Source organism: Lithobates pipiens, unplaced genomic scaffold (assembly GCF_037356315.1).
Source record: "Lithobates pipiens isolate NorthernLeopardFrog02 unplaced genomic scaffold, aLitPip1_a1.2 Scaffold_157, whole genome shotgun sequence".
In the NCBI taxonomy this organism is placed as follows: Eukaryota; Metazoa; Chordata; class Amphibia; order Anura; family Ranidae; genus Lithobates; species Lithobates pipiens.
Genome location: NW_027507746.1, coordinates 897,364 through 912,505, shown reverse-complemented (window position 1 = coordinate 912,505; position 15,142 = coordinate 897,364). Strand labels below are relative to the sequence as shown.

At 45.4% G+C, this 15,142-nt stretch overlaps 1 protein-coding gene across 1 annotated transcript in view; it reads right to left on the bottom strand.

Moving 5' to 3' along the window:
* The window catches only part of LOC143981433 (activated CDC42 kinase 1-like), a 38,328-nt gene that overhangs the window by 4,802 nt on the left and 18,384 nt on the right, over positions 1 to 15,142 (bottom strand). The window contains exons 4-10 of the mRNA XM_077479267.1: positions 13,431 to 13,708; positions 13,163 to 13,289; positions 6,232 to 6,378; positions 5,207 to 5,301; positions 3,216 to 3,380; positions 3,052 to 3,128; positions 857 to 1,263 (exon numbers count right to left, since the gene is read on the bottom strand). Of these exons, the coding sequence (XP_077335393.1) occupies positions 857 to 1,263; positions 3,052 to 3,128; positions 3,216 to 3,380; positions 5,207 to 5,301; positions 6,232 to 6,378; positions 13,163 to 13,289; positions 13,431 to 13,708 (1,296 nt within the window). The remainder of the gene's footprint in view (positions 1 to 856; positions 1,264 to 3,051; positions 3,129 to 3,215; positions 3,381 to 5,206; positions 5,302 to 6,231; positions 6,379 to 13,162; positions 13,290 to 13,430; positions 13,709 to 15,142) is intronic.

Genomic DNA, 15,142 nt, shown 5'->3' with positions numbered 1-15,142 from the left:
TCAGCAGAGAAGTGGACTGGCGATGGTGCCCTTGACAGGTCCTATAAATGGGTCCACATTTTCATGAAATAGCACACTCTGGCTATGGTGCCCTATACAGGTCCTATAAATGGGTCCACATTTTGATGAAATAGCACACTCTGGCTATGGTGCCCTATACAGGTCCTATAAATGGTTCCACATTTTGATGAAATAGCACACTCTGGCTATGGTGCCCTATACAGGTCCTATAATTGGGTGCACATTTTGATGAAATAGCGCACTCATATGGCCATGCCACATGTTCATACACTAAGAAAATACCTAATACTCCATTCAGAAGGGAATGCAGGACCATTTTAGCAGTCTAAGCCAGTCTGACTATGGATCAGCAAACAATGAAGAACATCTACAGATAAGGCTAACCTGGGCCAAATCTCCTATACAACATTCCACTCTTTACTACTCACAAAGTACTGAAGTCAGAGGATCACCAAGACCCCCAATCATTTAGAAGAAGGAATCAATATTGGGGTTACATCTAAAGAGGAAGACAAAATCCACGAAGATCTACTCCACGTCGATTGGCTGAAGAGGGGCAGTGGTGCCCTTCTGCTCCATCTCTCTGTCCACTTTTAAGGTATCACACATAGAATTTCCTGGTTCTGATCTTCTCCAGCCACGTATCTGACAGAAGACTATGAGGTAGCCAGAGGAGGCAAAGGGGCATCAGGAGAGATGGAGGGGTGCTTGCCACTAGAACCCCAGAATGGCAAAACTACTTAAACTTCACCCCTCAACCAAAATCCCTCCTCCTGCTCACCCAAAATGTTTGCACAATTTATTTATTAACATGTAGACCATTCGGTGTCCTCACCTCTCTGATCCTTCTCTGCAGTTCGCTGTGTGTGATCTTGCTGCTGCATCTTTGAGATGTAGATATCTGTGAAGGTCGACGGGCAATCGGGATCTCTCCTGGACCCAAGCCTGGGGTAGATGAAACTTTTTCTCTCCTGTTAAAGCTTGAGGACCGTCTAGGGCAATTTGCGGTGGTGGGCACAACCAGAAACTGATCCCTGGAGGATGTTGTTTTGGTTGGAGCTGAGCAGTGGGGAGTATCCACTAAATGCTGTGGGGGCTGCTCACTCCTTCTTCTCATAGAGGACCTATGGGTCATAGGTGCTATGCAATCCATATCTTGCCTATATGGCTCAGGTATGAGCAGCCCATGAGGCTTGCTATTTACCTCCCAGTCAGAGATGTTTTCCATACTTTTAGACATACCTGTAGGTGTAATTCACAACAACGTGAGATGAAAGACAATAGAAGAATGACAGAAAAAGAGACCAAAGTGAATAAAATTAATGATGATGGTTGGAATATGGAAATGTGTCATGTATTTGAACTTTTCAGGAGCATATAATGCTCCTGTTCAATGGCAAAGGCTGGTCCCAATCCAGCCGGTTTTGGCTGGTCTGCACTCTTCCTGTCTGACTTTCCACCTGCAGGGTGATTGTAGACACAGCCTCTTGGTGGAGACCAAACCTGTTTGCAGCCTGCCAAACCCTCAGTGTCATGCTTGTGACAGTGTTTGCATTTGCGCCTCAAGCTCCCTGTTTGCCTGCCTTGTTCCCATGCTCTAACCTTTGCCTTGCTTGATCCCCATCCTGCCAGCTAGTTTGGGTTCCCTTGTTATCAACCTCAGATTGGACTTTAGACTACTCTCTGAACGCTGCCTGCCTATTGACCACGGATTTGACCCTGACTATTCTCGAAACGTTGCCTGCCTGAACCCAGACTACAGTTACACCGCTCTGCCTGCCTGCCAATCGCAAGTACCCGTTTGCTGTGTTTAAATCGCACCTGCTTTGGCGTGGTAGCCAGGCACTCTAGCATTGTGCATAAGGCCTCGGGGCAACCAAGTCCTTGAAGGCCTGCTTGCCTTATGGGAAAGGGAGCCTCTTAGGGTGAAGAACACAGAGCCAGCTATAGTGCCTGACCACCAACGCTAGGCGGTAGGCGTGACTGAGGTATATATATATATATATATATATATATATGATATATATATATATATATATATATAGAGAGAGAGAGAGAGAGAGAGAGAGAGAGAGAGAGAGATGTAGGTTCTTGTGTCCACCAGCAGAGAGAAGTTGGGTAGATGCCACACTCCCAATTCTAGAGGCATAATAATGTTCTATCACAGGGGTCTTCAAACTACAGCCCTTCAGTTGTTCAGGAACTACAATTCCCATCATGACTAGCATGTCTATAAATGCCAGAGTGTTACAATGCCTCATGGGATGTGTAGTTCCCCAACAGCTGGAGAGCCGTAGTTTGAAGATCCCCGATCACTCTGGCATGTCTTGTAAAAAAGGTGGTTTCTCATGTGCCTTGTATAATGCCCAAGAAATATCGTCAGGAAAACACAAGTGGACCGTGGCACATCTACATTCTGAATTTGGCACTTAAGATGATCATGCACTATGCATTCTGATTGGGCAATCTCTGTCCAACTCAATATTTTTCGGCAAAATAGGTAATAGGAAGACACACTTGAACAATGAATTCAAATTATAGGAAATCAATCAGGCTCTTGCACAAAATCAATTTTTTTTAAGATCTGACTGCAATGTATGGTCACCTTTAAAGATCAAGGCCTGAAAATATTAATTTATTGGGTGTAGAAACTCTTCTCTGTTTTTTGTAATGTATTGAAAGATTTGGGTAAAATAAAAAAAAATAAAAAAACACGTTTCAAAAATCTATTAGACGTGATAGGAATGAGATTAGCATCAAAAGGGTTAAATCACTGAGAACACCTACTAATTGCCTAACAAGACACACCCAATGAGATGAAATTAACCAATTGGATTGGGCGTGCGTTATTATCAATGAGAAAACCGCTAGCGCCAGCTGCATTTTACATACGCGGGTATTTATTGACGTTATTCGCGCTTCAATGTGCGCCGGTTCGCACATTCGGTTAACAAATTTTCCAGCGTGCCAATTAATGTATGAACCGACGCAGAGCATTCGTCTTAGTAAATCACCCCCATAGACACTTACCTCGACTAAGCATTCCTCTTCCACCTCTATATTGACAATGACCAGACCTTTTGTCCTCCCTTTCTCTGGCTCTCATGCTGAAAGAAATAAAATAAAAAAACTCATGAGTATGTCAGAAGTATCGTTACTCCTTTTTTTTTACTTGGTGGTGGTAATAGACTTACTTCTTCTGAGTGTCATCATTCCTAAGAGAAAGCTTCTCCAGGTGATTGGACAGGTGCACAGAACTACACGCATGGGCAAAGTCCTCCGGGCAGATTGAGGCAGCAGGAAAAGTTGCAATCTTAAGAGTCCGCTGACTCTGCCCTCTCCAGAGGTTGGTGTCTAACCTGGAGGAAGGAATTTGGAAAAGTCCCATCTAGTAATATTATGAACATGAAAGTATTAGTAAGAATTAAAAATAATTTTTATTTGAAAAATGACATGGGCTGGTATATATATATATATATATATATATATATATATATATATATATATATATATATATACTGTAGTTGCCATCTGAGAAGCTCGTGCTGGAGAGCAGTCCTGGACATCTTTAAATATTGAGGACCTGGCCCGGGATTAATCTCTTAGGAATAGGGTTGCCACCTGTCTAGGATTCTTCCGGACAGTCCGGGTTTTGGATCATGCGCCTGGTTTTCAGTCACTGGACACATTATTCAGACCGGACTGTGGCTCCCTAAGATAGCTGGAGAGAGGATTAGGTGTTCTTCTCCCTCCGGCCTGCAGGGGGGCGATAGAGAGCTCGGACTGAGACTGAGAACTCACCTGAGTCTTGGCGTGGTACTGCAGGGGAGTAAAGACAGACTGTCTGGAGACTGGAGAGAAGAAGGATGGACTTTCTTTGCAGTGTGTGATCTGTGACTACGGAGGGAAAGGGGGGGGGGGGTGCAACTCTGACGTGTGAATGAGGGACACCTGGGGGCACCTGATGTAGAGAGGGGGGCATCTGATGTATATTGGACTCTGATGGGGACAGCAGATGTAAGTAAGACTGTGATGGGGCACCTGATGTATAGCTGGACTCTAATGGGGGGCACCAGATATAAATGGGTATTCTACTGGTGACACCTGATGTAAAGGGGCACCAGATGTATAGGGGGACTCTGGTGGGGACACCAGATGTAAGGAGGGACCCTGATGGGGTCACCAGATGTAAGGGGCACCTTCATAGGGACACTTTATGTAAGGTGGTTTTATTTTATTTTACTTGAAATATCAATGTGATTGGCCTACATTTATGGTGGGGACACCAGATGTTAGGTGGGGACTTTGATGGGGACACCAAATGTATAGGGGGACTCTGATGGGGACACCAGATGTAAAGGGGGACTTTGGTGGGGACACCAGATGTAAGGGGGGACTCTGATGGGGACACCAGATGTTACAGTAAATGGAAGTAACAGGTGGTAATGATGGATTGATGAAGACTGATCAGCAAGAGATAAGGAGATGTTGATGATGGATATTCGTTTATGAAAAGCAGAAAATAAATGATGAGTAGTAATGTCAGGGCCTGGACTTAAACCTGGAACCTCCACAGTGTCTAGCAATGATGCTCCTTGCACAACCCTGCCTTGTGCCTTGACTTCTGCTGAACTTTAAACTCTTTTCTCCTCCCATGAACTTCCTGATTCAAGCCATGTCAATGCACTTCCCGTTTGCCAGGTTATTGTGCTCTCTCCAGCCAGTATCTCCCTCTTGTCTTACCTGCTGCTGTCCATATTTTGCCACCACCCGTTATCAACCCTTGGCTTGTTCCTCATCCCAACCTGCAACTACTCGTTACTGACCTTTGGCTTGTTTACCGACTATGCTTCTGTTTGATCCTTACCTGCTTAACCGCTACTGGACCCCAGCTTGATCACCTCCTGGTGGGGTGATCCTGAGGACCGCAACCAGCAAAATCCATCTCCACCATCAGGAGCTCTGGTGAACACCAGTTAGTACCTAGACGCTGCACCTCAGGTGAGTCCATATCATCCACTAGGGTGACTACCTGTGTACCTAATCTGCTGGCTGGTGGTAATCGCACTACTGCTATAGCAACTGGTCTTCTAGCCTGACCCCTGATCGTGACAAGTTATGAACCATGTGTGAGAGATGAAAGGTTGATGGTTGTACATAGAAATAGAGAAAATTTTTATCTTACCCAGCCTCGATGACAGTGACTACATCCCCATCATCCAGGGGCAGCCGGAAAGGATTGTTACCGTCCTTAAGGAGCCTAACCTCCAGAGGTTTCACCTGGAGAAGAAAGACATTGTCTATCAAATAAAGGACTAACGAGAGAGGACAATTTGAGTGCCGTTTCTTCATAAGTAACATCTCAGATCATCATATATAGTGTAAGCTCTCTGCCAAACATAAAGCATAAAATACAGATGAAAAACCTCCTAGAAATCAAATGAAAAATAATTTATTCAAACATCCATAGTATCTCCACCCCAGAACCACCATCTCACAAAATTGTGTTTTTATCAACAAACAGCATAATCACATCCTTGTATTCGAGTCATTTGTTGGCGAAACACGTAAAGGTGATGGTGCTTCTGGAGTGGAAACCCTATGGCTGTAGCTACAATGAAGACGTTTGATTAAATTGCTTGCAAGAGCAAAGATTGGAGAGAGGCTCTCATTCATCTCTGAAGCACTACCCTCATAGGAGCCTCTGATTAGGAGGGGTCCTCTGTTCCTTGCCCCGAACCTCAGCCCCTCTGATACTCTAGGCTGAAGGTAAGAAAGATAAAATAAGAATTGAGGGAAAAACGGGGGAAAATTCTCTCTAGATCTATTGCGGATCCTTGCAGAGAGCAATAGCAGAGTTGGATATTTTGAATCCAAACATTGACTTCCCCTGGATCCAGCAGAAGATACACTACAGGACAGCAGTACTGGGACAGGGTCATCCAGTGCCCAGGGCAAGGACCCAGAATTGTGCCCCCCCCCCCCCAATAATATATGCTGTAGAATGGGTGTACTACTCCGCGTCCATTCTTTTGCCCCTTTGATTTACTGCGCCCAGGGCAGCTTCCCATCCTGCCCACTGTAGGGTTGACATACTGTCCTGTACACCCCCCTTGTCCCGACCCTGCAGGACAGTACTGGAGACAATCCTTCAAATTAGAAGACAATATGTGAGACAGACTTCTTTGGTACAGTTGTCAGGTCACTCACCTCTTGAAGAAGGCTGATGATAGAAGTAAAATTTGGTCTCTCTTTCGGTATGTACGCCCAACATTTCATCATCACATTGTACAAAGCATGAGGACAATCTTCGGGGCACTCCAGCCGCTCATGACTTTTTTCAATTGTAGCTAAAATCTGGAGTAATGGAGACGGTTACAACTCTCAGGATGGGAAGGTGATTGGTAGAGATGTGCACGACAGAAACATTTGTTTTGTTTCGTTTCAGATTCTTCATTAAGTTAATAATTTAATTACCTAATTTCCTTCTTATTATGAGAGAGTGATTTGTTTTCTTCGTATATTTGATCTTGCTTCGTATATTCATTATGTTAAAATTGATGCAAAATTTTAATTAAAAAACAAAATCTTTTTTTCTATTCTATTCTAATCTATTCTTTTTTTTTATTATTCTATTTTTCTTTTCTATTCTAGTTAACTTTTTTCTATTCTATGCTTTTATTTTCTATTCTATTCTTTTCTATTATTTATTCTATTTTCTAGTTTATATTATTTTGGGGGCACCCCTGGCACATACCCCGCTGCAGCAGGAACCCATCTGAGACCCTACCGTTAGTCCTTATACATGCCTTAGGGGCCTGATAGAGCATTTTCAACCAAAGTAGAAATTGAGGGCCAAACCCATATCTGCCCAGCACCTGCCCAGCACATATATATATATATATATATATATATATATATATATATATATATATATATATTGTAGACATGTCACTGGAGAAGTGATCGAGGGGGTGTACATCTCACCTAGGTTGCTACACAGTGTGAGATGGTAAATCCAGGATGGATCAGTTTCTCAGCAGCGATATGCTGCTGAGTTGTTATTTAATTTTGCCGGGCCTGGGTTTATATGGAATGGCAGGTAGGTTTGGTAGAGGGACCTGTCATTCCACATCCCCCGATCCAGTTCTGGGTTTGGGATCAGGTGAGCTTGGATCCTAATTAGCCTGGGAAGCTAAAGGCTCTGTAGGGTCTGCAGGTGATTGCTTCTCAGCCAGGGAATGAACAATCTGTGTGTTGAAGGAAGCTGCAAGCACAGCCACTGCTGGAGCTAAAACTCACCCTGCGATATCCAGGCGAAAGACGCTGTGTTTGTAAGTGTCAGATAGGTGAGCAGAACCTGTTAGTAAGCGCCCAGCCGGGCTAGGACTTTTATTTTTGTTGTACTTAGAAAGCACGGTGTTGCTGTATATTTTGTTTGCTGGACTGTTTGTACCACGAATAAACGCCAAGATCTGCTTTATCAAATTCCAAGTCTGCTGTGAACTGTGTCCAAACACACCCTACCCCGGGAAGATCCCTTACAATTGGTGGAGAATGCGGGCAACGCGGTTGCTAGGGGCAACGGTGTGGACAGACTTGGCTACAGCTGCTGATGTCCTGGGTGAAAGCTGCAACTACACTCCAAAAACAGTCCAGCAACATGGAGGAGATGCTGAAGCAGTTTATGCAAGTGAGTTTGCAACAACAGCAGGCTCAGACAGAGGCCAATAGACGACATGAACAGTCCATGGCTGAACAACAGCAGATGATGGCTGCACAACAGCAGGCGCAGACAGAGGCCAATAGACGACATGAACAGTCCATGGCTGCACAACAGCAGATGATGGCTGCACAACAACAACTTATCGAGCACCTGATAGTAAATCGAGAGGCGCCTGTGGTTGCTAATCCACCCACAATGGAGGGAGCCGCTCCAGAGATTTTTTCTGGGAGAAGGACTGTGCAGAAAGCGCTGCAAAAGATGACTGCTGAGGACGATGTTGAGGCCTATCTAACAGTATTTGAGCGCGTGGCTGAGCGAGAGAAGTTACCAGCCGCTGAGTGGGCAGAGGTAATTGCGCCCTATTTAACAGGTGAACCTCAAAAGGCCTACTATGACCTCAGTGAGCAAGAGGTTAAGGACTATACTCGGCTAAAAGAGGAGATGCTTGCCCGACTAGGAGTTACTACTGCAGTCCGTGCCCGGAGGGTACGCAACTGGAGCTACAGTCTGGACAAATCAGCGAGGTCCCAGATGTATGACCTAATCCATTTGGCAAGAAAGTGGTTGGAGCCAGACACTTCTACTCCTGCACAAATCCTAGAGAAGGTCGTGATGGATCGCTACCTCCGAGCCCTTCCTACTGACTTGCAACGCTGGGTGGGACAAGGTGATCCTAAGAATGCAAACGAACTTGTCAACCTTGTGGAGAGGTTCCAGGCGACTGAGGACTACCTCCGTGATGTTCCTGCAGCATCTTCACCTCCCCGGAGCGCCAGATCTGTGCCGTCAGCTGGTAAGAGACTTCCATCTATTGGGGGAGTGTGGAGGGGTGCTGATGGGGGGAAAAGGGCTCAAGTGGTGTCTCAGGGACAAAAGACTGGTGATGGTCCCGGGTGGCTAAGGGGCTCTGAAAAGGACTCCTTGCCAAAGAGACCAGGCCCTATCCAGTGTTGGAGATGCCATGAGGCGGGACACGTGTCGGCCCATTGCCCTCTTACCTCTGAACCCATGGAATGTGACGCTAGCAGGCGTCAGTCGCTATTTGCGGAACCATCTTGTGCTGCAGTTCCTGGACTAGAGACTGAACCGCAAATCTGCAACATCACAATCAATGACTTTCCTGTTAAAGCGTTAATGGACTCAGGAAGCCTTGTAACCTTGGTGCATGCTAGCCTGGTGACTGGGGACTTAGAGTCTAAAAAGCATATGAGTGTTGTGTGCATACATGGTGATACAAAAGTGTACCCTATAGTGCTGGCTAAAGTCGGGACTGAACAAGGCACCGTACAATATGAAGTGGGTGTGGTTAAAAACCTCATGCATAATGTAATATTGGGGCGCGATTTTCCATTATTCTGGGCTCTTTGGGAAAAAAGAAAAATCCCCAAAAGGAGTGAGGATACCTCTAAGGGGGTTGCCTTGTCCACTGTGAATGATAAAAATGTGCAGGATGAAAATGATTGTTTTCCTTTGCAGGTCCTGGCTGGGGAGGAGGAGGCTCCTCCCACTGAGCAAAATATACTAGACTTAGAGGTGTCTAGCGATAATTTTGGGGCTGCACAATTACAGGACCCCACTCTCAAAAATGCGAGAGAGCAGGTTGCTGTTATGAACGGGGTACCTCAGGAACCAGATGCTGAAAAAAGATTTCCACATTTTTCGGTGACTAATGATCTTTTCTATAGAGTCAATAAGGTTAAAGATGAGATTGTGGAACAGCTTCTGGTACCTAAGCCGTACCGGCGTCAGGTGCTTGACATGGCACATAACCATGTTCTTGGGGGACACTTGGGGACTGACAAAACGCGAGAGAGGGTTCTCCAGAGGTTTTTTTGGCCGGCCATATATGATGACATTAAAAAATACTGTGAGTCGTGCCCCACATGTCAGGTTAGTGCCCCAGTGTCACATTTTCGCAGTCCTTTGGTTTCGCTCCCTATTATAGAGGTGCCTTTTGAGCGTATTGCCATGGATTTAGTGGGTCCCATTGTAAAGTCAGCTAGAGGACACCAGTATATTTTGGTAGTCCTGGATTATGCGACCCGCTATCCTGAGGCTGTACCCTTAAGAAACACTGCATCTAAAACAATTGCACGTGAGTTGTTTTATATGTTCTCTAGGACTGGGATCCCCAAAGAAATCCTAACTGACCAAGGTACGCCATTTATGTCGAAAGGAATGAAGGAATTATGCAGACTATTTAAAATCTCACACATCCGTACCTCTGTGTACCACCCCCAGACGGACGGATTGGTGGAGAGATTTAATAAAACTTTGAAACATATGTTGAAGAAAGTGGTGGCAAAAGATGGTCGTGACTGGGATCATTTATTACCCTACCTCATGTTTGCTATTAGGGAGGTGCCCCAAGCGTCCACAGGGTTCTCACCATTCGAGTTGGTCTATGGTCATCACCCTAGGGGTCTACTAGACATTGCAAAAGAGACATGGGAGAATGAGTCCACCCCATACAAGAGTGTTATTGAGCATGTAGCACAAATGCAGGACCGTATAGCCACTGTAATGCCCCTGGTAAGGGAACACCTCCAGAGAGCTCAAGAGGCCCAAAGTAGAATTTACAACCGGTCCGCAAGAATCAGGACATTCAACCCAGGCGATAGGGTCCTTATACTAGTCCCCACTGTTGAGAGTAAATTCTTAGCGAAGTGGCAAGGTCCTTATGAAATTGTTGAAAAGATCAGTGAGGTGAACTACAAGGTGCACCAACCAGGTAGAAGGAAGCCTTTCCAAGTTTATCACATAAACTTGATCAAGCCCTGGAAAGACAGGGAATCCTTGGGGGCGACAAATACTGTTAATAATTTGTCACAACCAATCCCTCCAGTCAAGGTAGGTGATACTCTATCAGTGTCACAGAAACAGGAGGCTCAGGAATTTTTACAGAAAAACAAAAACAAGTTCTCTGACCTCCCAGGGCGTACACACCTCATCCATCATCACATTGAAACTGAGCCTAGAAGCAGAGTAAACCTTAAGCCCTATAGGATACCCGAGGCACGTAGGGAAGCCGTATCTGCCGAGGTAAAACGTATGCTTGCTCTGGGGGTAATTGAGGTGTCACAGAGTGAATGGTCCAGCCCAATTGTGCTAATCCCAAAGCCCAATGGAACTTGGAGGTTCTGTAACGATTTCAGAAAGTTGAATGAGATCTCCAAGTTCGATGCGTATCCTATGCCCAGGGTAGATGAGTTGATTGAGAAGTTGGGTAACGCCAGGTACATAACCACCCTCGATCTCACAAAGGGCTATTGGCAGATTCCACTTTCTGACGAGGCTAAAGAGAAAACTGCTTTCTCCACCCCTGATGGGCTATTCCAGTATGTAGTGATGCCGTTCGGGTTACATGGAGCGCCTGCAACTTTCCAGAGGTTGATGGACTTGATTCTGCGACCACATCGTGACTACTCAGCCGCCTACCTCGATGATGTGGTCATTTTTAGCCCTGATTGGGAAAGTCACCTCTGTAAGGTACAGGCCGTGTTGGATGCCATAAGTGATGCAGGGTTGACCATAAATGCCGAGAAGTGTGCTCTAGCCCTAGAAGAGGCCAAATATCTGGGCTACATTGTTGGAAGAGGATTGGTTAGGCCACAGCTAAATAAAATTGAGGCAATACAGAATTGGCCTAGACCCCTGACAAGGAAACAGGTTAGAGCTTTCCTGGGTATTACGGGTTATTACCGTAGATTTGTGCCGAACTTTGCCTCAGTTGCTGCTCCGCTAACTGACTTGACAAAGGGCGGAAAGACAGCAATGGTCACGTGGACCCCAGAGGCCGAGGAGGCTTTCCAAAGCCTTAAGTCTGCCTTGTGCCAACCACCTGTGTTAGTCACCCCCGATTTCAGGCGAGAATTTCTGGTCCAGACAGATGCCTCTAACACAGGCTTAGGTGCAGTACTCTCACAAGTAGTGAATGGTGAGGAGCATCCAGTGACGTACTTGAGTAGAAACTAACCCCGGCCGAGAAAAATTATGCCATTGTGGAGCGAGAATGTTTGGCAGTAAAGTGGGCCCTAGAATCTTTAAAGTATTACTTGCTAGGCAGGAAATTCAAGTTGGTGACAGACCATGCCCCCCTAACATGGATGAAGTTAAACAAGGAGAGAAATGCAAGAGTGACTAGATGGTTTCTCTCCCTACAAAACTTTAATTTCACTGTGGAACACAGGCCAGGGAAATTACAGGCAAATGCTGACGCATTGTCAAGGGTAAGTTGTCTGTGGGGACAAAAGGCTCAGCCCTCCGGTCTGAAAAAGAGGGGGGGGATATGTAGACATGTCACTGGAGAAGTGATCGAGGGGGTGTACATCTCACCTAGGTTGCTACACAGTGTGAGATGGTAAATCCAGGATGGTTCAGTTTCTCAGCAGCGATATGCTGCTGAGTTGTTATTTAATTTTGCCGGGCCTGGGTTTATATGGAATGGCAGGTAGGTTTGGTAGAGGGACCTGTCATTCCACATCCCCCGATCCAGTTCTGGGTTTGGGATCAGGTGAGCTTGGATCCTAATTAGCCTGGGAAGCTAAAGGCTCTGTAGGGTCTGCAGGTGATTGCTTCTCAGCCAGGGAATGAACAATCTGTGTGTTGAAGGAAGCTGCAAGCACAGCCACTGCTGGAGCTAAAACTCACCCTGCGATATCCAGGCGAAAGACGCTGTGTTTGTAAGTGTCAGATAGGTGAGCAGAACCTGTTAGTAAGCGCCCAGCCGGGCTAGGACTTTTATTTTTGTTGTACTTAGAAAGCACGGTGTTGCTGTATATTTTGTTTGCTGGACTGTTTGTACCACGAATAAACGCCAAGATCTGCTTTATCAAATTCCAAGTCTGCTGTGAACTGTGTCCAAACACACCCTACCCCGGGAAGATCCCTTACAATATATATATATATATATATATATATATTACTATATATATTACTTTATATATTATATTTATAATATTTATATTTATTATTTATAATAATTATTTATTATAAATTGTATAAATGTTATTATAAATTTATTATTTATAATAATATATTTATTATTTATAATATTAAATATATTATTACTTTGTATATATATATATATATATACATATATATATATTTATATATATATATATATATATATATATATATATATATATATATATATATATATATATATATAGACTGTGTCAGTAGAGCAGTAGATGGGGTCATAAAGGCAGAGATTTATGTCAGTAGGGCAGTGGACGGTGTCAGTAGTATTCATTTCTATTATTATTTTTTTTTAATTCTTCTTTTACAATTTTTTTTTTTTAGGAGAAAAAATAAATAAAATAGTTTTTTTTTTATATTTCAGGGGTCTAAACAGGGGAAATGTGCACCATACGGGGCACACCTTGCATACCCTTTGCTCACGCCTATCATTACCTGTCTTGAATTTAAGCCAAACCAGGGTTCCTGTCCATAAGTAAACATCTCCCACATGGTGACCCCAAACATCCAGACATCACTTGCGTGTGAAAAGTTGCCAAACTTCAAGCACTCCGGAGCACACCTACCACACAGAGGGAGAATAATGGACTTATTAGTGTTTTTTGACTTTCCAAACATAACCCAACCTTAGATTTGGTTAGCATCTTACTCCTTACTGATCCTTCACTCTACGACACAACAAAGTGCTGAATTCCATCCTCACCATGCAAAGGGTATCTTTCGACCAGGAGATGTGGTGTAATGATCATCATTTGTCTCCACAATCCTTGTCAACCCAAAATCTCCAATCTTTACCATCTGTTCACTGATCACCAAAACGTTCCGAGCTGCCAGGTCCCTGTGGATGAAATTATGGGTCTCAAGGTAGCTCATCCCAGAGGCAATCTGGATGGAATATGACCACAGGAGCTGCAGAGAATACACCCCATTATAGGAGTGCAGATGACTGAGTAAGGATCCAAGAGGTGCCAACTCTGTAACCTGAGATACAAGAAAGAAAGAAATACATGCCCTTATTAGAATGTTATACACAGCCTACCTCTGTAACCAATTAGGGGCAGGAGGGGCATACTCATAACTTTCTCTTGTGCTACCCTGCAGGGGTAGGCACGCCCATATCTCCCTTCTGTCAAGATACCCCTTTTGTGTAGATCAAATTTCCCTTTCTGTACATGGAATTTGCTCTTCCACAGTTACCCTAGCCAGGATCAGGCATGTACTGGCCATCGGTACTACCCGGAGTTTCCCGGTGGGCCGATGGCTCAGTGGGCCACTCTGATGTAAGGGGGCTGCTGATGGGACACTCTGATGTAAGGGGGCTGCTGATGGGACACTCTGATGTAAGGGGGCTGCTGATGGGACACTCTGATGTAAGGGGGCTGCTGATGGGACACTCTGATGTAAGGGGGTGCTGATGGGACACTCTGATGTAAGGGGGTGCTAATGGGACACTCTGATGTAAGGGGGTGCTGATGGGACACTCTGATGTAAGGGGGTGCTGATGGGCCACTCTGATGTAAGGGGGCTGCTGATGGGACACTCTGATGTAAGGGGGCTGCTGATGGGACACTCTGATGTAAGGGGGCTGATGATGGGACACTCTGATGTAAGGGGGCTAGTAATGGGACACTCTGATGTAAGGGGGCTGGTAATGGGACACTCTGATGTAAGGGGGCTGGTAATGGGAAACTCTGATGTAAGGGGGCTACTGATGGGACACTCTGATGTAAGGGGCTGCTGATGGGACACTCTGATGTAAGGGGTCTGGTAATGGGACACTCTGATGTAAGGGGGCTACTGATGGGACACTCATATGTAAGGGGTGCTGATGGGACACTCTGATGTAAGAGGTCTGGCAATGGGACACTCTGATGTAAGGGGGCTACTGATGGGACACTCTGATGTAAGGGGGCTGGTGATGGGACACTCTGATGTAAGGGGGCTACTGATGGGACACTCTGATGTAAGGGGGCTGGTGATGGGACACTCTGATGTAAGGGGGCTACTGATGGGACACTCTTATGTAAGGGGGCTGCTGATGGGACACTCTGATGTAAGGGGGCTGCTGATGGGACACTCTGATATAAGGGGGCTACTGATGGGACACTCTGATATAAGGGGGCTACTGATGGGACACTCTGATATAAGGGGGCTACTGATGGGACACTCTGATATAAGGGGGCTACTGATGGGACACTCTGATGTAAGGGGGTGCTGATGGGACACTCAAAATGTAAGTGGGCCAGTCTGGATGAAGTCCAGGGCCAAATTTCTTTCCCAGTCCAGCCCTGGCCAGGATAGTGTTCTTTTTTAAAAACGATGCCATTGCTGCACCTGCACTCATAGCCCCACCATTGCTGCAGCCATAGCCCAAGTCTCCCCTGCACCCAAACCTGGTCCTTGTGCAGCCAGCCA